The sequence below is a fragment of the Heloderma suspectum genome, chromosome 3 (genome assembly GCF_057233095.1).
Source record: "Heloderma suspectum isolate Gila_16-S chromosome 3, 16-S_ref, whole genome shotgun sequence".
Lineage (NCBI taxonomy): Eukaryota > Metazoa > Chordata > Lepidosauria > Squamata > Helodermatidae > Heloderma > Heloderma suspectum.
The window spans coordinates 238,271,443-238,296,146 of record NC_139460.1 but is presented as its reverse complement, the minus strand read 5'-3'; the positions used below and the strand labels follow the sequence as shown (position 1 = coordinate 238,296,146).

Genomic DNA, 24,704 nt, shown 5'->3' with positions numbered 1-24,704 from the left:
GCAATAATGTCAGGGACGTATAAAAAGTAAAAATTTCTATCAGATGGGATAAGCCGACCCAATCCTTCTAAACAAGCCCTGCATGTTGGATCACTGTTAAAGGTGCCTGCTACATACAAGGAGGCACGGACTCAAATGTATGTAGCAATCTGTAGCTAGCCTGACAATCACTAACAGTTGCTGATATTCCTATCTCCCCTAAATATAACAATACAGTACAATGTATTTCAAAGCACACCGGGCTGGATCCAGGTTTCGGCGTGTGAAATAAACTTCCCCATCCCTCCTCCCATGGCAGTCCCTGCAGCCCCCTGAAAACGCTACGCAGAAAATCAAGGGACCCTGCTGAGTGGCATGAGTTGAGGTGAGGGGGGATCCCAAAACATAGGGCGCAAGTACCTTCTGTGAATGGAAGGCAGATCCTGGATCCAACCCAGTAACATTTTTGTAATCCTTACACAACTCTATATGATAGGCATTAGGCAATCATCATCCCCATACTGCTGGGATGGGGGAGAGGCTGAGAGATTGTGCCATCCAGTGTTTACAGCGCAGCTGAGGTTCGAACTGGAGATTTGCCAGTTTACCAGGAAATGATATTATCTCTCAAATTTGAGCTCAATTACAGCATTGGCAATCATTACTCCCAGTGGCAACGGGTGCACAGTATGATGATGATGATCCTGCTGTGGGTAAAATTAATCAAATGTCATTTAATTTTAGTATTTTTGAGAAAAGGTAAACAATTGTTTTCTGTTCCTTTCCCCACCAATCCATTTCCATCTCGGCCATAACCATTCTTAGCCATCTCTTTTTAAAAATCCTAATTGCTTTTAGTTCATCCTTGAATGAAAAATGTTTTCTGATCCTCCCTAAGGTAGTTTTAAGACAAGGCACTGTACAGAAAGCATTACCAAAATAGCTTTTAGTACAAATTAGAAGAATGTGACTGATTCTTTTGCATTTCATTAAAAGCAGCTTCCTCTGATGAAAAAGGCTGATCATAATTACAATTACATGAAAGTCTGCTTTGCTTGAATGCCTTCTTGTAGTATTCCATCATGTTGGGCTTTTTAGGACTCTGATCCACCATTTGAGGCTAATTTATTTAGTTCTTCCATCCAGATGGTGAGATCACACAAGGACCTACACAAGAGGGGCTGGCTGTTTTCTCACAAAGATGTGGTACAGACGATTTTGTATTGTCTTGCACAGCAGGAACCTTGCTGTAGAGCAGAACATATTGTGCTATTCTTCCGTCACTGTCCAATATAGCACACCATAACCGTTTGGGGGCACCTTCAAACACAAAGTATATTTAGAGTGTGGAAATAGTACTACAAATACGGTTTTTATATGTACCCAGTTGTTAGCATGGCATGCAGCTCTGTTTTCCCTGTCTTGCTAATTTCCAGGATAATATAGGAATAATATCTAAGTATTTTGGATTCAAATAAACAAGGCACTAAAACGTACTACTAGAGGAGGAAGAGGTGATTTGGGAACTATCTAGATAAATAAAAACAAGGACTCCTAGGTCATTATAAGAAAGCATCTAAGGGCATCTCTACGGGCAGCCTAAAATCCTGCATTTAAAGCGGGGCTTTCTGCTTCAGTTTTAAGTGCAGGTTCACAACTGACTCCCTTTACACACACTCCCCTTCCCCCCTCCTTCTCCCCCTATCTGAGTCTTCAATTATCTTTCATTGATCTCGCTCCTCTTCTTGCCACTTTAACCCTTTTCATGGAGGGAACTGAAGTGGAACACAAAAGGGTAATTTGATAGTTCATTATCTGCTATATATTTAAAAACGGAACAAAGGGCATTTAGTGATGCCTGTGATGATCATTGGGTCATGTAAAGAGCCCACAAACTTCCATGAAGGAGCAATCTCAATCGCAGGATAAAAAGCCGGTGTGAAGGAGCCCTAAGTCAAAAGTAATTACACAAATTATGTTTCAAATATCTAAACATCTAGTTTAAGAAGTTTGTTCTTTTCTTTGGGATTCCAGTCAGAGGGAAGTTAGCTTACATGTGATTATTACTACTTTCTATTTTAAAAATGTATACACTGACTTTTTTCATCAGTTGATATCAAGCAACCTACAAAACAAAGCCTCATGATAATATAAATATCATCAGTATCAAATTACAACCAACAAAAGACAACTATAAAAGGCAACAATATTACAACAAGCCAGACCATTCAGCCAAATGCCTTCCCAAACAGCCATGCTTTAAACAAACTCTTAAAAGAGCCAGGGCCTGGCTGCTCTTATCTGGAACGGCATTTAACAAAGTGGCAGGAAGCCCTGGCGTGGGCTGGTCCATGAAGTCACGAAGACTCGGAAGCGACTGACCGAATAAACAACAACAAATCACCTCAGAAAAGGCCTTGCTCCAAGCAGTTGTCCATCATACCTCATACAACCAAGGGATCAGAGCAAGGCCTCAGACATAGATAGATGGAAGTAGGCAGTCCTTAAAGTACTCGGATACCAAGGCTTTGGGGACTTTAAAAGTTAAAACTAGTACCTTCAATTGAGTCCAGAAACAAGTTGATAACCAGTGCAAATCAAACAAAATATATATCATATGTTCATGAGGCCTAGCCCTTGTTAACAATCAGGCAGTGACATTTTGCTCCTACTGAAATTTCTCAATGCTTTTCAAGGGCAGTCCCAGGCAGAGGACATTACAGAAGTGTAATGACAATGGCAAGTTCTGATTTCGTCAGGAAGGCAAATGGCTGGCACGTCAACTGGAGCTGGAAAAAAGCATCCCTCACCACTGATGCCACTGGTACATTTAATGGAGTGCCTAGTCAAGGAGCACCCCCAAGCTGCAAACCTTATCTTTTAGGGGGAGTGCAATCCCACCAAATACAGGCCTCACACCCAACCTTGAGTCCACCAACCAATAGTACTTCAGTCTTGACTGGATTAAGATTTAACTTGTTCTGTCTCATCCAGTCCTTACCACAGTAGATAAGATATCGGAGATGTCTCTTAATTTTGTTGTTGTTGTTAACTGAAAATGCACGTACAAGGGGCTGTGAATTTAGTAAAGCAGCTTAAGAATGAACATTTTGATCAGAACCATTGGCTTCTGGGAAAAGGTTATTTCCCTACACTACTCCAATCAAATGCATAGCCCCCAGTGGCTGCATTTCAGTTAAAACAAAAACCAGACCCCACACGTTCCTCGGGAGAATGCTAACACGCCTCCTACATCTGATTTAGTTTGGATCTAATTAAGAGTGCAATGTGTGAACTAACCCATAGTTGTCAAACTATATTGTGGATATGAAGGTTGGCAAAGCAAAATAGTAAAATTAAAACCAGGGTGCTGTTTTATTAGGGCCAGACAGGTCAACTCATGGCGGCACTTGTGAATCTTAGCTCATATGAGTAATCCCAAATAAAGACATATGGAAAAACCACAAAGCAGTGATGTTGCGCAACATCCATTCAATGGGTCTTACAACAGAAACTCCACTTAAATGATCATTGATTCTGAAAGAGTTAATCCATTTGGTTGGTTCCTGACTAAGTTAGTTGAACTTAGTTTCCCACTGAAGTCAATGGGCCAGTTTATTTATTTTATTTATTAGCCGCTCATCTGGCCGGCTACCCGGCCACTTTAGGCGGCGTACAATACTAATAACGAATTTACACAATCAACTGAACAACAACAACAACAACCAATAACACTGCTCTAAAAAAAACCCTAACCCACCCCAAATGCCCACCCTGAACAGCCAGGTTTTTAAAGGCTCATCAAAGAGGGGACATGGCGGAGGTCACTAGGGAGAGAATTCCACAGAGTGGGGGCCACCACAGAAAAGGCCCTCTCCTTAGTCCTCACCAGCCCAGCTGTCCTAGCTGATGGGACAGACAGAAGGCCTACCGAGGCCAATCACGTTGAGTGGCGTCCCTGGTGTTGTTGGAGGCGCTCCTTAAGATAGACTGGGCTGGAACCATATAGAGTTTTAAAGGTCAATGCCAACACCTTGAACTGGGCCCGAAAAACAATTGGTATCCAGTGCAATTCCTTCAGCACTGGAGTGATGTGGTCTCGCTGACAGCTGCCTTTAATCAGGCGGGCTGCCGCATTCTGCACCAGCTGCAACTTCCAAACCATCTTCAAGGGTAACCCCACATAGAGCGCATTACAGTAGTCTAGGCGAGAGGAGACCAGGGCATGAACTAGTGATGAGAGCAGATGGTTAGGGAGATAGCGGCACAGCCGCCGTATCAGATGGAGTTGGTACAGCACTCCCCGGCTCACGGCTGACACCTGAGCCTCCATGGACAGCTGGGACCCCCAGACTGCGGACCTGGTCCTTCAGGGGTAGCCGCACCCCATTAAACACCAGGTCAACATCATCCAACCTCCCCTTCTCTCCCACAAAAAGTACTTCGGTTTTGTCGGGGTTCGGTTTCAGCTTAGTCCTTTCCATCCAGCCACTCACCGACTCCAGACACTTGGGACAGGGTTTCTACAGCCAGCCTTGGCGAGGATTTAAATGAGAGGTAGAGTTGCGTGTCATCTGCATATTGGTGACACTGCACCCCAAACCTCCTGATGATAGCCCCCAGTGGCTTCATATAGATTGCCTTATTGATTTCAATGGGACCTAAGTTCAAGTAACTTAACCTAGATCAAACCCATAATCTTTACTTCATAACAATGATCATTTCCATAGAGGTAAATGTGATACCAGTTGAAGATTACCATTTTCCTGCTATCACCTTTACCTGGTAATATACACATGGGTTTTGTCACAGGTTTTCCTATTCCACCGAAATTCCAGGAGGCACATGTTTTGCTAAATCACCAACACTTAAGTCTGGTGTACAGTAATTATAATTCTGCCGTGTTCTGCTTTCATGTATGTTTGATGTACCTGGAGCTCTGCTGATGAAAAAACTAAGCCAACCACAGAGGTTTGTTTCATTCAGCAGTCCCTTTTACACCTTCTGCTTCCAGCCACCAACTCTTCCTTGGATACCAGCCTGGAGCAAATGAAACAACCTATATATACCTGGGTACAAATATGCATAACTATATATTTTAAAACAGTTTCCACTAGTACAAGAAAATGAAAAGGCCTTCAGTGATACTAGCTGTGTGATTTCAACTTGGGACTCATAAAATATAATAAGGTTGTTTTTACTACCTATCCAGTTTATTAGCTAATAAAGCAGCTTAGCATATTAAATTTCACTGACACATTTTCAAACTGGGACTGCAGAGCAGTATAACGCAATGTTTCCCCCTCAAGTCACCTGAGCATGTTATTTCCTTACCCTTTTATCTATTAAACTTCTCTAGAGAAGGAAAAAGCATTCCCTGAAACACAAAAGAAAATGAACTTGTTCTATCACCCATAGCGCCATAAAATATGGTAAAGCATCATGTTCTTATAAAAAGGAAAATAGTTTCCACTGACAAAAAGACATTATGGGGAAGTAAAGGGAAGTAACTTACAACTGAAGCTTTCTAGTCTGCCATACCTGCTAAGGAAATTCACTGTTAACAAAAATAGTATGTACATTTCATGTAGCATCGTTTATTAAGAAGAATCCCAAGTATAAACGTCATTCAAGGCAGTACACACAATGAGAAGGGATTATATCTTCATGGAGATGCAACAGCTGCTTTAAGTGCATGCACCCAATGTTAACAATGTTAAGAAGAATATTAGAGGTAGTGGAAGCTTAAGTGGAAGGTGGGGGACGGAAGCTTCTCCATTAGGTAGACAGCAATAAAACTAAAACGGGAATTATGCCAGGAAAGTAGGGTTAATACACTATTGTTGGGGATTGGGTAGAAGAAGCTATCAGATCTTTAAACCCCAATTTATCTCTGTCCCACACTAAGGTATCATTATTCCATCAACATATATATGCCTACAGATTACTGACAACGAAATGACAAAAGATAAAACTTTGGTTATTAGATAAAAAATATAAAGCTGGTTTGAGATGCTGTTCTTTGAAGGGGTTCTTCAAACTTAGTTATATTTCTTACATTTTTAAAGGCTGCTTATCTCACAAATGGCTTCTGAAAATTATGGATTTATGGGAGTAACATCCTCTGTGATGTGCACACCTGATCTTTATTTGCTCACACTTTGGATTCCCAACTGAAGAGGAATGCTTTGCCCTCTGTTTTGCAACTGAAAATGAAATGTGATAATGAAGTGGAAGATTACAGAAGCTAAGAGTCTGCCTGAAGCTCTCATAGCCAGCAAACTCCCCAGTTCTGAGAATTTAAACAGAAAGCAGGTGAACACTAAGCACCCTTGAGGTTTCTTTCACTTTCCACAGCATATGCTTGAAAGCCCCCCCCTTCTGCAGTTTCGTACAAGATTTTTTTAAAAAAAAAAACCCTGCTAACTGAAGCACATTCTGCTTATCTGTAGGAAACACAATTTCATTTCAATAATGCTGAATTTTGTGAAACTATTAAGTTGCTTGAATGTTACATTATGAGAAAGAGAAAGTTTCAAAAGGTGAGAATCCTTCTGGACAGTGAGGATTTCATTTCTAAGTTTGACACACGGCAGGGGTGGTGTTGGCCCTAAAAAGCACACCTGTTAGAATAAGAATTCATCTCCTGCTTACAACGACAGAACCACTTCCCCACATAAACAAAATAAAATATAGAATTCAACCAGGTAAAGAAATTAGACAGCTTTCTGGTTTTGATAATTGCACAATACCACCCAATACTCTGAGTGCATGCTCAGAGTGCTACACATGTCTCTATATAAATAAATGCCTTATGTGATTTGTATATCACTGGCCTGGCCCTATCATTCGTTAGTGATGTAATCAACTCTTACCTGGGTCATCTTGGCAAGGTCCAGTGAAGGCCTCTGTTCCTTTACCTCTTCAGGCCGCCGTCGTTTAATTCCAACTTTTTTGTCATTAAGGACACATGGCTGGGAGCGACTTCGGGAAAGCCCATTGGAGCGCCTTGTCAGCTCTGGTGTTGAAGCGGGTGTGCTGTTTGCCGAGGGCAGACAATACTCTGAAAAGGAAATCTGATCGTGGGAACAGGAGAGTGATCGCTGGATGTCAACCCTGCTACCCTCAACAGAATTGTGATCGTTGCCCCAGATATCATTTGTCTGTCCATAAGTGGCTGACTTCTGCATTCCTTGGCATGGCTGACATCCAAATCGGTTGCTAAATCCAGACTGGTCATAGGAGGAGGAAAGTGTGTTTGACCTGGACGGAAGGCTAAAACTTGAACTCCTCTGCATGGTTGTGAATCCATTGGAGTAGCGCTGGACACTTCCCCCGCTATAACACCGTCTCTTTTCTACAGGAGTCCAGACCTTCGATCCTATAGGCCTCCATGAAGCCCTGCAGCTAGACATCTCATCAGAAAAAGAGAGTGACCTACATTGGCGTTTGCTGGGAGGTGCTGAGGGGTTTCCATTGCGGTCACTGAGACTGAGGTCTTTGATCAAGCTGGTCACCGAGCATGTGCTAGCTGCCTCTCTCTGCCATATGGAGCTTTCTTCGCTTTTGTCAGGCAAGCAGTCCCAAATGTTGGTGCTTGGCTGCTGGATCTGAAGGGGACATTTCCTGCTGAGATCTCTCCATCTGTCATTTTCTAATTTTGAAATGATAAAATAATATACATTCATTAGTTCCAATTAACAATATGGGTCACTTGCCATATCATTCACTTCTTTAAACCCACACATACAAAAATATCATGGGACACTTCATTATAAATTAGGTAATCCTTAGAATTTGGCTTGACAAGTAAATCATTTAGGATACAGAGAGAAAAAAGTTTGTTATCGGAGCAAAAGCTGCAAATATAAAATAAGAAGCAGCAAGAACAAACAGAACAAGCAGCAATGAACAACTTTTTTTACATGTGATAACAGAATTCTCTGAGAATTTTGTTTTTAGAATTTAAAGTTTAAATGTGAATATAAGAGTTTAGTGAGGATCAAAAATCAGAACTGGAACAGTGTTGCTGATAAACAGATATGCAATAGTAATAGTAAATTAAACATTGTACTTATTCAGCTTCAACACTGAACAATTGTTCATCTTCAACGCAGTGCACGTTAGCAGTTTTAGGCATGGGCCTCTCCCCTCTCCCTTTGGCAGCCCTCCTGAAAATGCTACATAGAGGCCAGATTCACATGATCGTGGCTGGCGGGATTAGCATAATTACTGTAGTCAGCACAGCTTGTTGTGTCATGAGAACCCAGCTAGGGTGACTTGCTGCCATGGGTAACAAGCAACCCAGAACAGGGATGTTGTTGGGTTCTGGGTGGCTTGTTATCCACGGTACTGAATGTGGAAAAACAAACAGGCTATTCGTGAAAATAAGCCTCTAGGGAATACTGTACCACCGACAGTGACTAAATTATAACATCTTTCCAGTAATACAACAATGATCAGAAGTTTTTTTTTAATTGTTTTTATTAAGTTTTAAGAATACATACACAAATAAACCAACAAAGATCAGGGGAATTTACAGCAAATCAGAGACAATGACCCAGTTTGCATGATCAAAACAAGCCATGGTGGCTTGTTTTAATCCCTGGCGCATGCTGGGCACCATTCCCCTAATTACCTGCCCAGGAGCAATTTGCCCTATTGTCCAAACCTGGGCAGATGGGTTGTTTGAGGGGGAAACAACCCTCAAAAAACCTATCACCTGTAGGGTTATTTGAGGGTTGTTTTCCTCTCAAACAAGCCATGCCACATGACAAGCCAGGCCTGGGTCATGTCACATGACAAGCCCCCATGTACCGGGGAATAAAGCAAGCCACCTTGGCTTGTTTAAGCTACAGTAGTTTGTTTGACTGTGTGAACTAGCCCGATATACATTTCATCAATGACTGAAAATAGAGAAAAAGTTCATCTAAACTTTAGATGAAGTTTATTCATCTCAAACAGCCTTTCCCAAGAGTATCACATGTATTTGGTGGTTCTTTTGCTTCATTTTTTACATAAACTAGGAAATAGAACCAAGAGCTGGCAAAGTGTCAGTGTCCTGTTGTTCCCTAAGTACTTTAATGTCGGTAATGTCCACAGGAAGCCATACGAAAGATCTAAGGTTCATCCTGTGTCACTCTTCCAACTAGCTGCAATAACCTGTCAAGCAGTGACCATCATGAAAAATACTCCTTCTTTATATGGAGGATCTTTATTTTCCTCCATAACAGGGAAAGCAAGGCTAATTTGGGGTTAAGCTGCAATTGGAATTTTATATTCTTCTTACATTCTTCAAAGACAGTTTGCCAAAAATTCTGGATTATGTCACATTTCCACCATAGATAATAAAAAGATCCAACATCTGTACCATTATGCCAACACTTGGGGCGTATCATGGTATAAATTTTAGATGCCATCTATAGATCACTTTTAAAGAATTTTATCGGATTCTAGTCGAGACTGATCCTACAGGTTTTTTGGACCATATTCCATTTTCTATTTTTTCTTTGAGATCTCCGTCCCAACTAGCTTTAATTCCAGGAGCGGTTCCATAGTTTCTGTAATCAGTAACTTATATATCTGTGAGGTAAGTCAGATTCCGCTTTGATTATTAACCTTTCAAACTGAGCTAAGGTCCTAATAGCTTGAGACTTTACCATAACATTAGAGGTGAAATTTGGTGTAGTTGGACAAAGAATAACATATATTGCCTAAGTGGCTGACTAACTGTGGCTCAGCTTTTAGTTGCATATTATTATAGAGAGCTTGTAAATTACATAGTTTACATGATTCACAGGTCTTGAATTTTTCTTTGCCAGCACTAGCAAATAATGGATTAAAGGAGAAAGCTAAAAAAGGAGTAAGCACTGCAGAGACATCAAAGGAAGTGGCTTTTTATTCCATTTTTTTCAGAATAAGACTCAAGAAAGGGTTCTGTCTAATTTTATCCACTGATGTGTTTTGTATGAAGAATGGAAGGGCTTAGATCTGAGTTTTACCCTAGTCCTCACCACCCATTAGTTTGGATTATTATCATGGATCAAGCTAATCAATTGCTTAAGCTGGTATGCTTCATAATAAATTCTTAAATTTGGTAAGCACCTGTGCTAGCAGGTAGCCTATACTGAGAAGTTTAATTGATTATAGGTTTCTCACCATTAACTAGATATTGGTTTAACATTTTCTGCAAGTATTAATTTGTCTTCCAGAAGTGGGATGGGAAAAGGTACAAAGATTTTGGTAATAGAATTATTTTTATAGCTGCCACTCTTCCTAGCCATGATAAATGTAGTTTGGTCCCATTTCTAAGAATTAATTTCATGTATTTAATTAGGGGAATAAAGTTGAGTTTCAATAGGTCCATAAAATTGGTTGATATTTTAACACCTAGATATTTAAAAGCTTTTCCTGTATTTTTTCTTTTCTTGTTACAAATTTTGATTCCTGCGGCATTATTAATGTCCAGTTTTATTTCTTTAGATAATTTAAGAGCCAACATTTAAAAAAAAATTATACTTAGCCCTGCAACCTCCCCAAATTTACTAAATTCTTCAGCATCATTTGAAATACATACTTTTGGTTTTGTAAGGGTTAATATTACACTGTCTGTAAATAAGTTGATTTTATACGTATGGCTTCTGCTAGTGGTTCAATATCATATGTGAATAAAAGTGTTGACAGAAGGCATCCTTGCTTAGTACTTCTGTTAACGTTTATTATCTTTGAATTATAGTTATTAATTCTGATTATTGCCTTATTAGCATATAGTCTCAATATAATATTTACAACGGGGAGTCCAAAATTTAATTTTATAAGGAAATTGAACAGGAAAGACCATTCCACCAGATCAAAAGCCTTGTTCACATCCATTGAGGCAATAATTGCTTTGGTCGCTTATTTTTTACAAAGCTACATTACACTGAGAACTTTGCAGATAGCAGACCCTATGTTCCCCCCTTTAATAAAACCAGTATGGTTTGGGTGGATATATGTTGGAGTTACCCTGCTTAGTCTTTCAGTGAAGATTGAAGTAAATATTTTGTAGTCTTGATCGGTTAAAGTTATAGGTTGCATGAATCTACTAATGCTGAATCTTTGTTTCGTTTAGGGATCATTATTATTTTTCAGACTTTCCATGAAGTATGGATAGCACCCCCAAGTAAGATATAATTAAATTGAATTTCTAATTGTTGTGTGACAGTTTCAATAATTTTTTTTATAAAATTCCCTTGGCAGATCATCCAGCCCTGGAGCCTTTTAGGATTTCAGGTTTGTTTAATTGCAATTTATATTTTTTCCTCTTATTTTTTGGTTAATAAAAGGTTGATGGTAATCACTTAGCTTTTTAAATTGTGTCTTTCCTAAGTATTCATTCATTTGTTCTAAGTGTGGATGGTCTGTGGGATATAGTTAGCAAAAACATTCTTAAATTCTTGGGAAATTTCTTTTACATTATACAAAGTATGACCTAAATAATATTTCATACAGGGAATTTTGTTCCTGGATTTTTTTTTTTAATTTGGGGGGGCCAATAATTTAACATTCATTATCAAAGTCATAATATTTTTGATTACAATATCGTAACGAGTTTGCTATTTTGTTTAATTCCAAAGTGTTAATTCTACTTTTGTAGTACACGTCTGTAAATCCTTTTGCTGGAAGTCTTTTTATGTTCTAGGGTGCTTATTTTCTTCAATAATAACATTTCCATTTTTATTTTTTCCTTGTGCCAACAGCTGTTCTCACTGATGCAAACTCCACGTATTACTGTCTTTAAACAATCCCATATAATTGCTTTTGAGATTTCTGGAGTGTTGTTGATTTCTAAATATTGCACAATTGTATTTTTTCTTGAGTTTTTTTCTGTGTTTCATTTAATAATAGAGACTACATGTATGTATATTGTTCTTCCACCCCCATGTGCAACACCATACACATAGGGGCATGATCAGAGGATGTTATCTGTCCAATAGAGGCTTGTTTTAAGTTTTGTGGAAGTTTTCTTGACACAAAAGAAAATGCAAGTACATATTATCTAGTCTCATAGAACTGTGGCAGCATGCAGAAAAAGGGAATAATCTCTTTCTTCCAGGTGAAGCATTCTCCATGTGTCTATGAAGTCATAGTCTTCGAGAAATTTAGCAAACACATTACAATCTTTATTAGCTTTAAGAACCTTAACACACCTGCACACACAATGATTTTGCCTTGCTTAAATTCATTCAATCTATGGAGAGTTTCATGTAAAAAGAAACCATTTTGATTTGAGTTTGGAGCATATATCGATCCTATAATCAAGTCTATTTTCCCAGCTTTTCCTTGCATAAATATATATCGCTCAGTATGGTCTTAAAGGGTGTCTTCAGTTTGCATATAAAAATTCTCCTCTGGCCTTCGAATTCTCCTCTGGCCTTTGAAGTCCCATACGTTGTGAAACTCTTTCCTATCCCTGTTGAACTTAACATATTACCATTTTCCTTTTTTCCGTGTGTTTCCTGAAGAAGCACAATTTGGTGTTTCTCTTTTTGATAAATTTCTGATCTTGTTTTCATTTGACTGGGGTTCTCAAACCTCTGGCATTTATAGTTAAAGTTTTAATTTCAGTCACTGAAAATGGTGAAAACTTTGACCTTACATTGTTTTCATTAACTGAACTCAATTTTTTTCAACCAGATTGGCTATTGCACCTGCAGCCTATAACAAACATTAACCAAAATATTAAACATGGCATAAAATAGCCATACATTTTTTGGCCCCCAGCACAGTGAGACGCTGAAGGCAATGCACTCATACAGAAGGTATAACCTCCTTCCCCTTTGAATTTGGAGGCTTGACTTGAGGATAATCTACCCCGCCCAACCAAAGAAATAATACATGCATATAAATTTGTTACGCAGCAATTATTATTGATATTCTACTCATTATACAAAGTAATATATTTACAGTACAGCTTATGCCTTAGCAATTGTTATTCATACTTATCTCCCTCCCATGAAATGTTAAATCTGTGTTTAGGATGCAACGGGGCTTTTCACATGACACAACAGCCCACCATGGGTTATTTAACCCATGGTGAGGCTGCGTTGTGAGTGGCTGCCATTTGAATATGCAACCGCCACTCGGGGTTGTTGTGTCATGTGAATCCAGTGAGGATGGGTTAAACAACCCTCACATAACCCATGGTTTGTTTTAGGGTTATGTGAGGGTTGTTTGACCCTCACATAACCCATGCTTCCTAGGTTCGCATGACATGACAACCCCTGAGTGGGGGTTGCATATACAACTTGGCATCCGTGGGCACTGCGGCTCGTCGAGGGTTAAACAACATGTCAACTAAACCCAGTCAAGGTCTTTCAGGTGCCATATGAAGTTGAAGGATCCAGGTTTGTGGGCTTGGCTGGTCCATCAAAGTTTTCAGTGTTGGTCTTTTTTCCTTTATAGTTTTGTACCATTGTCTATCCATTGTCTGTGCAGTTAGTTCCAGTGGCCCTATCTCTTCTTCCTCGGTTGGTGTGTAGGACAGATCCGACTGGAGATTTAGGATTTGTAGCACTCGTTTTGCTTCCGCAATTGTAGAGACTGAATAGGTTTTGCTTGCATAAATGATCAGAATTTTCATGGGAAAACTCTAGCAATAGGGAATTCCTGCACTGCAAAGAGAGATGGTGAAGAATTTGCAGGGTTTTTTTTTCTTTTCTGTAGTGTTTCGGAAGCTAAGTCTTGATATAGCTGGAGTTTATTGCCTTTGTAGTGCATATTTCCTTTGTTTCTCATAGCCTGCAGTACGTTGTATTTGAGGGAGCTGTTAACAAACTTTATAATAATGTCTCTGAGCCTTCTACCAGGTGCTTGCTTTGGTGGCAGGGCCCTGTGTGCTCTCTCTCATATATATCAACAGGGCTTACAGTTAGTGCAAGGAAGAGGTGTGCAAAAATCTCAGTAAGAATTGGAATTAGGTTGACGTTGTCACTGGATTTACTCGGTACTCTTACCCAGAGATTCTGTGGTTCTCCAACTCGAGTATACGTTCATGTAGGTAAGTATTACATCTTTTATGGTCCGCCATTTCTGTTTGGCAATGAGTGCTGATTCTAGGGCTTCACTTGCTTTCATGGAGGCATCCTTTACCACTTTTGAGAACTCCTCAATTTTCTCTCCAAGTGGCTTGAGTGAATTTTTCCACTCTAGCATCAGGTCGGTTTTCAGAGTAACTATTTGGTTTGATATTTCAGAGAGAAGCTCGTTGTTGTCCTTCACATTTTTGCAGTTCTGGGCACCATATCTGGCTCTTTTCCAGGTTTATCTGTACTTTGTCCATTGTTTCTCGCCTCAAAAGTCTGTTTTTAGGCCTCTGTTGCAGTTTATTGGAGTGCTCTGGGTCATACCCTTTCCAGATGTATCAATTGGATGGGAATATTTTCTAGATCCTCTGCATTTGTTTAAGACATTTTCATGTTTAGGGGAAGAGCTCTAGTTCTGCACCGCCAGCTTGTAATGGTGAACACTGACCCCCAACAATGTTCAGAGTTAGGAAGTTCACATTTAGAACCCACAAATAGATGTATGTCCTTAACTACATGCATGTCACCAGTTGCCTCTTGGAATGGACATCTGCAAGTGGATGCTCACGCTACCCAACAATCAAAATGCTGAGATCTGCTTGAGGATGCAGCTACAAGTTCTATTTTTAGCTTGATGTAGTTTTTCCTCACTTTAAGGAACACAATACAAAGCACGATATACACACTAAATAATTACATCTATGTTTAGATACTGCTTATTTCCCTCACTGTATTAACTACAGCCAACAGAGCCTTCTCAGGTCAGGTCACCAGACAAAAGAAACAGAAATAGAAGCTAATTTTATTGGCAAGCTGCCATGATCCTTGGGGTCCAGACATCACTATTTTACAAAAGGCCTTGGTAATCCTGTACAAGAGGATACAGGACACCTCTCTCTCCCTCTTTCAACAATATTTCTGTGAACAGCTATAAACCTTTAGAAGAGATAATTCAATGGGAAAAGATTACTGTCTTCGGCAGCAATCAAATTATTTACTTTCCCCCTTGCACTTTGCGAAGATGGCTGCTTACTACTCTGCTATGTGTGTTCTGTGTGCCTTCATTTATATAAAAATATCCTATGAGAAAATAACTTTGGCAAGATCCTCACTGTACATGGACTTTGAGCTCAGCATTTTTTTTAAATAGGGGCTCAGGATCCATGAAATAGGACCTGAGAGTCTTGTTAATGATCGGGCCCAGGCTGCTGTCAAGGGGTGTCAAGCACAATGAAAAAAAAAGGGTAAGGAAAAGTGAACTTCCAGGATAGAGAATGGACCATTTGTTCTAATTAATTCAGTAGGACCTACAGCTGGCACAAGCTCAAAGAATCAAGGTGGTAGTGGCATATAAAGTCCCAGTGTAGCTAACCATGGTTTAGCGTTATGTCCCAAACCACCCACGGTGGGTATTACAGAACAGACCATCATGTCTTTTTATGTATATGTTTAGGTCTGTCAACCACAGGAGTGTTATTTAACTTTATTTTAGGAAAGAGTGCTTTCCCCCCTTTCAGATGTAAAAGTACTTAATGCAAGTACATATTACTTTTATTAATCTGCTGTGGATCTAAAGCAACCTGTAAATATAAAACTACATAGTCATTCAATTATTCTAATTTCGCAACTTCAGACACCTATGTTACGCATTGGCTCTTTTGTTCTGATAGGTGATATATATCTATATCCACACATAGACACGCACATACATACACACAGACACGCACATGGCTCTAAACAATATGTGAGTGTGTGGTTTCCCCACCAACACCCTAAGAAGTGCGTCAGGCTTCTGAGCTAAAACTCACTGGTGCTGGAGCTACACCATAATTCAACGTGGGCAGCTTATTCATTTTAACAGCTCACCTATATCTGCTGCGGTTGACAGCTATTAAAGCTTGCGACTTAAATCCAGCTGACGCTAGCTTTGTTAAGTAACAAACCATGAGAAAGTGGTAGAGAGGGGCAACGGGCTTCATACTATTATCTGGGTGTCCAGGTTTTTTTTTCTTTTACTTTTTTTCCTCCTCTTTCTCTCTCTCTCTCTCTCTCTCTCTCTCTCTCAAGAGACAAAGGAAATCAGAAGACTGGAACTGAAACTGCTTATGCATGAAATATGGTTTAACCATATTTGAAAGCCCACTTAACATCCTATTCAGCATGAGGCGAAAATAAAGACTGAGATTATCTTACTTTTAAAGATTCTCTTTTTAAAATCTGGTGTTCTTATAGCGCTTATAGTCAAGCCCAAGCCACTAGAATGCAAATTTAATTGTGCACTGAATCCAGCTCAACCCCAACATCCTGATAGTTTGGATAAATGAATGGCCTATTTAAACAGAATGACACAGGGGGGTGGAGTGTACACATGGTGGATTCAGAGACCGGAGTGATGAAGCTTTTAATAAGGGGGAAACCTACTCAGAGTGTGTGTGTGTGCACCTACTATGAATATTTATTAAGAAAGAAGCCTGTGAAGCAATAGAAGCCATAAAAAAAGGATTATTTTTATCAGTAACAGATGTGAGAGGAGTAATCTTCTTTGCTGTCCTCCTTTGTAACCTACTGTGATTGCAGAGAGCAAGTCCTACGAAGGAAGCCTTTATTAAAATCATACCACTGCCCCTAAGGCTTCCATTTTATCATTTACATGGTTTCCACTCTCATCAGCTGTGAAACTGAACCCAACCCCTCCCCGCCAATCTCCATATGCTCCTCCTAGGCTTTCTTGTTACCAGTTTTCTTGGCTGCTGTCCTTTACATCAGCACAGGAAAATGTTTCTATGGGCAGTGTTGGCTGATACTCAAGAGCCACTGTTTAGATGCTCCTCCATGGGGCCCGAAATGGGCTTATGTTCCTGCTTTAGCAGGATTCTTCCTCTACTGCTGTGCTGACATAATTGGCAGTGGCAATTACTCTACCATGCTGACATAATTGTTTTAGCAGTGAGGCAATCAGAAGCTTGCACAGAGACTTTACTCAGCCTTGGGTGAGGATGTAGGTGGGCTTACCGAGGAAGACCTGATGTTTTGAACATGCACAGGCTCTATGCATTTTCAGGCCCCAGTGGCTGGGAAAAAGCAATGGCAGCCTGACCAACCCACCTTAGCAGCCATTGATTCTGTGGCTCTATAGGTCAACCATAGAAAGCCAATGGTTCAAAGGCAGATCTTTCGCTTCAAAAACAAACTCAAGCCAGCACTATGATACGATAGAAACTATTCATGCAACCATATCTGCATATGGTAAAAACGGACAAGTGAAAGAACACTGAACATTTGCACAATGAACATTTGAACACTGTGATATTAAAATCACAAGATTGCCCTGAAAAATCTCTAGAAAAACAAAAAGACGGACATTGTAATTTCACCACATATAGGGATTTACAAGACAGTGTTATCATATGAAAACTGCCACAGAAAGCCACCTGTTGAAGAACTCAATTGTCCCTATAATTTATTTATTTATTTATTTAATTTCTATACTGCCCAATAGCTGAAGCTCTCTGGCGGTTCACACAAATTAAAACCACAAAGCACAGGATAAAACAATATAAAATATAAAAGCATTAAAACCACAATATAACAATGCAACCAGAATAAAACCTAGCAGCAACGCAGAGATTTAAAATACAGATTTAAAATACCAAAGCTAAAAGACTAGGAAGCTAAAACGCTAAAATGCCTGGGAGAATAAAAAGGTCTTCACCTGGTGCAGGAAGGAATACAATGTAGGTGCCAGGCGAACCTCTCTATACTGGGAACAGATAGTCTGGGTTCCCTAGACAGACTGGAGAAAACTCTAGGGCTAGAGAACCAAGAACTGGCAAACCCTTGATGAGAACAAATGGCTAAGTAGAACTCAATACAGACTTGACCACTAAAGAAACAATGCCACAAGCCAGCTTTAAGTGTCTTATTTATAGCCTAGATTATGAATTAGACGACTATCGCAGGAAAACCAGAGCACTTTCTAACAAAGATTCAGCTAAAGCAGTTTACATTTTCTAAGGCTTGTAACAGCTGGAGGGTACCAGGTTGCCTTTGCAAGCAATACTGTTTTTATGGTTGAACATTGGTTTTGCAGCTAACTCTAATGTGATTGTGGGGCTCTTTTTTTTTTTTTTTTTTTACACAATTGTTGCTGACAAAATCATACGTAAATCTGCCTTAAACCAAGAAGTGACAATACTTCTCAATAACAAAAATACCATCTGAAATTACAACCCTAGCATGTTTAAAAGTACTGTATAATAGCACTCCTAACAAATCTGAGAAATGATTTCCAATGAAAGACGTGAAACTTTGTTTAACAGGCCATTGTCGGGAATACACACACACACACACACACACACACACAAATAAATGTCTCTCATTTATTTCAGTGGATTAAAAAGAAATACTAGGTCAATTTGATAGATTTTCAAAAGCATTCATTTTGTATCACTGATTTTCTACCGGAGAGATTAGTAGGGAGTAGAAAAGATTACTGCTTAGCTACTTATTTTATTTGTATAGAACTACTGTGTATTAAAATTCTACCCATTACCTCAGGTCTATCTTTATTTCCCCCACATTTCAGTTTTTAAGGGTGCAATCCTATGCATGCTTAGACAGAGAAAAGGCCTACAACTTCCAGCATGGCTGGCTGGGGAATGCTGGGAGTTGTAGGCCTTTTCTCTGTCTAAACATGCATACGATTGTGCCCTTAGCCTGTGAACTCTCTGGAGACAAGGAAGCATCTCCCCCCCCTCCCCATTTATCATTCACTCTAATGCCAGCTTGGGTGCCTTAGTACCAATAATTTTGGAAGCAAAACAGTAAACCAACAAATAAGGTAGCAGTTTCTACATACTAGGGGGACTCCGTAGGTACACAGATGTACACAAGTTTGTAAATTCAAAGAATTAAAGCTAAAGTGGCACAACAAAGACCTGTCACCTTACAGAATGCTGATGGCAGTTGCTGCTACCTTTCATGGGGGGGGCAGACACACTATTGACCAATCATAGCTATGCTAAAATCATGGATTTTGTCATTATTTCCCCATTTCTGTTCAAGAGGAAGGGGGAAAAGATGGTCTAAAGAAACTAGAAGTCAGGCAGATTGTATGGATCTGTCAATTAATAGTGTAATTCTATACATATCTACTCAGAAGTCCCACTGAGTTCAATGAGACTTTGTTGTTGTTCAGTCGTTAAGTCGTGTCTGACTCTTCCTGACCCCATGGACCATAGCACGCCAGGCCTTCCTGTCCTCCGCTCTCTCCCAGAGTGTGCTCAAGTCCATATTCATTGCATCGGTGATGCTATCTAGCCATCTCATCCTCTGCTGCCGCCTTCTCCTTTTGCCTTCAATCTTTCCCAGCATCAGGGTCTTTTCCAGGGACTTTTCGCATTACGTGGCCACAATATTTGAGCTTCAGTATCTGTCCTTCCAATGAGCACTCAGGGTTGACTTCCTTTAGCAGTGACTGATTTGACCTCCTTCCAGTCCAGGGGTCTCATAAGAGTCTTCTCCAGCACCACAGTTCGAAAGCATCGATTCTTTGGCGCTCAGCCTTCCTTATAGTCCAGCTCTCACAGCCATACATTGCTACTGGGAAAACCATAGCTTTGATTATACGAATCTTTGTCGGCAAGGTGATGTCTCTGCTTCTTACTATGCTGTCTAGGTTTGCCATAGCTTTCCTCCCAAGGCGCAAGCGTCTTTTAATTTCATGGCTACAGTCACCGTCTGCAGTGATCTTGGAGCCCAAGAAAATAAAATCTGTCACTGCTTCCATTTCTTCCCCTTCTATATGCCAGAAAGTGATGGGGCCAGATGCCATGATCTTAGTTTTTTTTTTAATGTTGAGTTTCAAGCCAACTTTTGCACTCTCCACTTTCACCCTCAACAAGAGGCTCTTTAGATCCTCTTCACTTTCTGCCATTAGGGTGGTATCGTCTCAATGAGACTTACTCCCAGGTAATTGAGAATAGGATTGCAGCCTCAGTATATGGTTGAAAGCAGGGTTGCTGTTTTAAAGAAAAAGGAGGGCAAGGTGAGAGATAAGGTCCCTCTGGCACCAATTCAAAGCAAAGGATAGCTTCAGTGGAATGGAAAAGATACCTTTCACTTCCTGAGAACCTCCCCCACCTGAGAGACCTAAATAGCACTAGAAGGCTCCTGTTGTAAGGTTGGCTGGAGTTCTGGACAGGAGCACTAATCTTACGGGGTGGGAATACACAACAATATTTTATTGCAGGTCCCAACTGTATTATCCAGTGGTTTGTCATAGGGCGGGTCAGAAATAAAAAAGTGTAAAAATGCATAAATAAAGTCAATTAAGGCATCCCTACAAAGGTATCCATTTAATTATTATTCATAAAACACTGAATATAAACATTCAGTACAAAATACACATCAAAAAGTTATATAGCTAGAGTCATACTTCAGGGCATGCCTGTCTAAACAAACAGGTCTTAAGCAAGCATCTAAAAGCCAACACTGTAAGATGTGTGCCTGATGTTAATAGGGAAGGAATTCCACAAAGCAGGTACTGTTAACACCCACGCCCTAACCCTGACAACCATAGAGCAGACAGAGGAAGCATGAGGCAGTACTAGAAGTGCCTCCCCTGAAGAATGTATTGACTGGGCAGGGGCATATTACCAGGGTTATCTATAGAAACCATATGGGTAATCTTGCACTTGTCTCTGACTACCTGAGTTCTGCTATGCGTTCAGTTCTCAAATTCTGAATATTTATTCTTCTTCTATTCAAGCAGCTTAGTCATCTCAATGAGAATATGTTTTATTTACTATTCCTCTGCCACCACAAGCCCTGTTGAAATGAATGCTACAGCTTTAGCCTACAGAAAAGTTTGAGACCTGGAGCCAGGGAAACATAGGTACTGCTGATGGATATGGTAACAGATATTATGCTCCTAACGCCTGCAGGAAGTAGTCAGTTTTCCACTTGTGACCATGGAATTTTAATTTTCAGCAGCAACTACATAAATCTTGCAGAAGCAGGTTAAGGAACTAATCAATAACATTTGAACTATATGTGCAGTATTCCTCCATAGTTATGGATTCCCAGCTTCCAGACTGCCTACGAAGAATGCTATACCATTTCTGTAGTACAGGCAACACTGACAAAACATAGGGTTGGATCCAAACTTAGTTATGCTTAGAGTAGACCCATTAAAATACATTGGACTTAAGTTAGTCTTAAGTCTAACTATCTTAAGTCTCACTTATTTCAATGAGCCTAGGCTAAGTATGACAAAGTCTGAAACCAACCTATAGTGGATAATAGGTACAATTTAGATCCTATATTTCATAATACAGTGACTTAGAAAATAAGATACTTTGTGGAATTCCCTCCCACTTGATATGTGGGAGGTGCGAACTCTGGCATGTTTTAGGTGTCAGTTAAGGATCTACCTTTTCACTCACGCCTTCCCTGACTGATTTTTCTGCCCCGTTTTTTGTTGACTGTTGATTCCCTGATTTTAAACCTTTTAATTGAGGTTGTGTATTTTGTTTTTAAAAAACTGTTTTAACTGTAGATGTTTTGTATTTTAAATGTTTACAGTGTAAATGGCTTCGAGATATCTTTTTAAAGTTATCTAAAAATTGATATCTATAAATTGATAGTCTAGAAATTGATAGATTGGTTAAATAAAATAAATGCAAGTGTTTGCCACCAAAGAGATTCTTCTCTCCTAGTGCTAGTCAGGGTTGTTGTTTTTAGCTGACTTGTACACCCACATCAGTGAATACATATACTTTTTAATTTCACTTCCATCTCCAAAGCTTTTTTCTGAACAGCATAAATTTGTGTACTATGAGTTAGATCCAGACTTAATCATACTTAGAGTAGACCACTGAAATCAATAGGACAAGTTCGTCATGACTAACTTAAGTCCTGTAGATTGTAATACATCTACTATAAGCATAACTTAAGTCTGGAGCAAATCCTATGGTCACACCAGAAAGAAAATGTATTTTTATCTGTTGTCTTGCTGCTGCAAAAATCTCTTTTGCCTACCACAGTGCTGTCCTATGTAGCAACCTACAGTTGTCCATGCCTTGAAACAGCTCAGTGACTATTCTTTGGAGAGAAGATTGCCATTCTAATGGCAACAGGAGCCATACCACACAAACCTCTCCCTGCCACACAGTTATTAAAGCAGATAGAAGCACCCCTGAGATTAGGTACAAGCAAATCTATTTGGAAGATCAGCAACATAAATCCAGGAAGAGAACTATCATTTTCTGTTTTTTTTTACTTCTGAAACTTCAAAAATGCCACTACCTCTTTAAACTAACATAAGTGTAAATGGTCTCCTTGACCAATACAATGTTAATTTATCAACTACATTTGTTACATACAGAAAAAAACTTATAATTAAAAACACTCAACACAACTTTAAATGCTACTACACAAATATCCACCTTTTGTACTTTTTTAATATATAATATTTTGCTCAGGTCTCTTCCTTCAACTCAGGTCTCCATGACATAATTTATTAAAAAAAATAAATTACTGTAAGAAAAAGTAATTATGGGTTCTATAATATTCTGAACTAAGGGTGTGGCTTGGGCATACAAACTGTTCAGATCACACGGTACAGACTTTTCTTAGCCAATATATTATCATGCATCTCTTGAGTGAGCCACCTGCTTTTAATTCATTGTGTACTATTTGCCTTAGTGTTTTAGCATGCACAGAGCACAAGAAAGCAGCATCTTGTACTTTTGATTGTCCCCTCCATTTAGATTAAAGATGTGGCTTCTAATTATGGAATGAATTTAATGGTGGTAATTAGCTGATAGCAATGACAAAGAAACTGCTTTCCTGTCTCACAAAAAAATATTTTAAAAGATAAGGCATCTAGGGTATTTCAGTAGGAAACAAATTAGAGAACACAATCTGCCTCTTCAGAAACCATAGCATGGCAAGGTTTGTGGCTTTCATGCAAATAAGACCCACCACTTTTCTTCAAGAGGGCCAGTTTCATGTTTTCTCCAAAGCTGCCTTTGTTCTTTAATCTTCCATACTAAAAATGTTTCTTCCCCAAATTAATGATTAAAAAAAAAAAAAGATTGGAGGTAAATGTGTTTTTTCCCCCCTGACAATCCAATTCTGTGTCCCCATGCTGAAGGAAATGAAAACAAAATGTGGCCACTGAGAATCAAATGGCAGAAATCAGCACACACAGAGCAACCCCAAAATTTGCAGAAGTACAATAAAGTATTTTTAAATCCACCCAAATGGAGGAAGTGCCCCCCCAAAAAGGTCAATGAGGACCGAGCATGCTCAGTGCTCACCGGGAACCACAGAATGTTGACTGTCAGTTGGAAAACAACAAACAGAGGTCTGAGGGGTAGAGAATGAGGAGAGAATTGGCTTGCTGGAGCCCATAGCGGCTTATAATATCCTAGAAGAAGACATGCCTGGCACATTTCTATCAGCGGGAGATGAGGACATACAGCAACATTCCGTTGCAAGCCCTACTTATATTTTCTTTTTTAATCTGGGCCCTACAGGATAGGCCAGGCTACAACCTTTCCCACTACCTTTCCTTTCTTACTAAAGTTAATTAATACAAAAATAAATGTCTCGTCCAAAGGGACTGGCATCACCGTGCACCTGGAATCCTTCTGCACACAGAGCCCACAAAACAAGGTGGTTCAAGCCCCCACACCTTCCCAGCACACACATACACACAATCATGGTCTTCAGAAGTAAAAGGGCAGAGCCTTCATTGATGTAAAACTGGTGGGGGGAAACACTTTACATGGTTAAATTGACCTGGAGTTCGCAAAACCATACCATCCTGTATGGTGGGATATGTCAGCCAATCTGTTTGGTTGTCAAGTTTTCCTTGGTTACCCAAAAGGTACCAAAGTGTTTTTTCCACATTCCTTTCAGGCTTCCCAATCCCACTAGTGCACACACTCGGGCAATCTGATACCGGACACCCAAATCACTGAGATTTCTTTATTGCAGGAAATCCCACGACAAAAGCTTAACGGTTACACTCTTCAGAAATCATATAGCAGGTGGTCAGTAGCTATAGGCTGTATGCAATTCCAGAACAGTCCACAGCTAAATATTACTACCATGACTGAGATCCTCATCAACGTGGTTTCCCCATTGTCATTCTCCACAGTTCTGAATACAACAGAAGGGACTCTGGATTCATGGGAACCTAACCAGGCAATCCTTTCACAGGGTTCCAACCCCAGACATGGAAAGGGAATGATTCCTGGAATGAACCCATCAGGCAATCAAGGGATATCTTCCTGAAGGGCCTAAACAAACTACACCCATAGAGAGACCAACTTTGAATCTTCGTTGATAACTCCAGGCTACATGGTCAAGGCCTATCAAGGTCAAACGAAGGACAAACCCAGACACGCAGGGAGTTCCGTGCCACCACTTTCGCACTGGTAACTCCACACTGCATGCGTCCAGGCAGAGGAAAGTCCAAACGTTGTAGATCAAACCCAGCCTGCCAGTATGCTGAGCTGACAACAGACACACACAATCCACAGCAACAAGAGTTCAAGTCTATGAAAAGCCTCACAGCACTTTTCATGGCAAGTCCTTAACAATCTAAAGTTTCAGTCCATGTAAAGAGTGCATCCAAAAGCTCAGATGATG

The 24,704-nt window shown here is 39.9% G+C and overlaps 1 protein-coding gene across 20 annotated transcripts in view; it reads right to left on the bottom strand.

The window, feature by feature from the left end:
- FAM53B (family with sequence similarity 53 member B) overlaps positions 1 to 24,704 on the bottom strand; it is a 169,657-nt gene that overhangs the window by 83,733 nt on the left and 61,220 nt on the right. For all 20 annotated transcript variants that reach the window (XM_084841517.1, XM_084841516.1, XM_084841503.1 and 17 more), the window contains one exon: positions 6,855 to 7,633. In XM_084841517.1, coding sequence (XP_084697643.1) covers positions 6,855 to 7,633 — 779 coding nt within the window. The remainder of the gene's footprint in view (positions 1 to 6,854; positions 7,634 to 24,704) is intronic.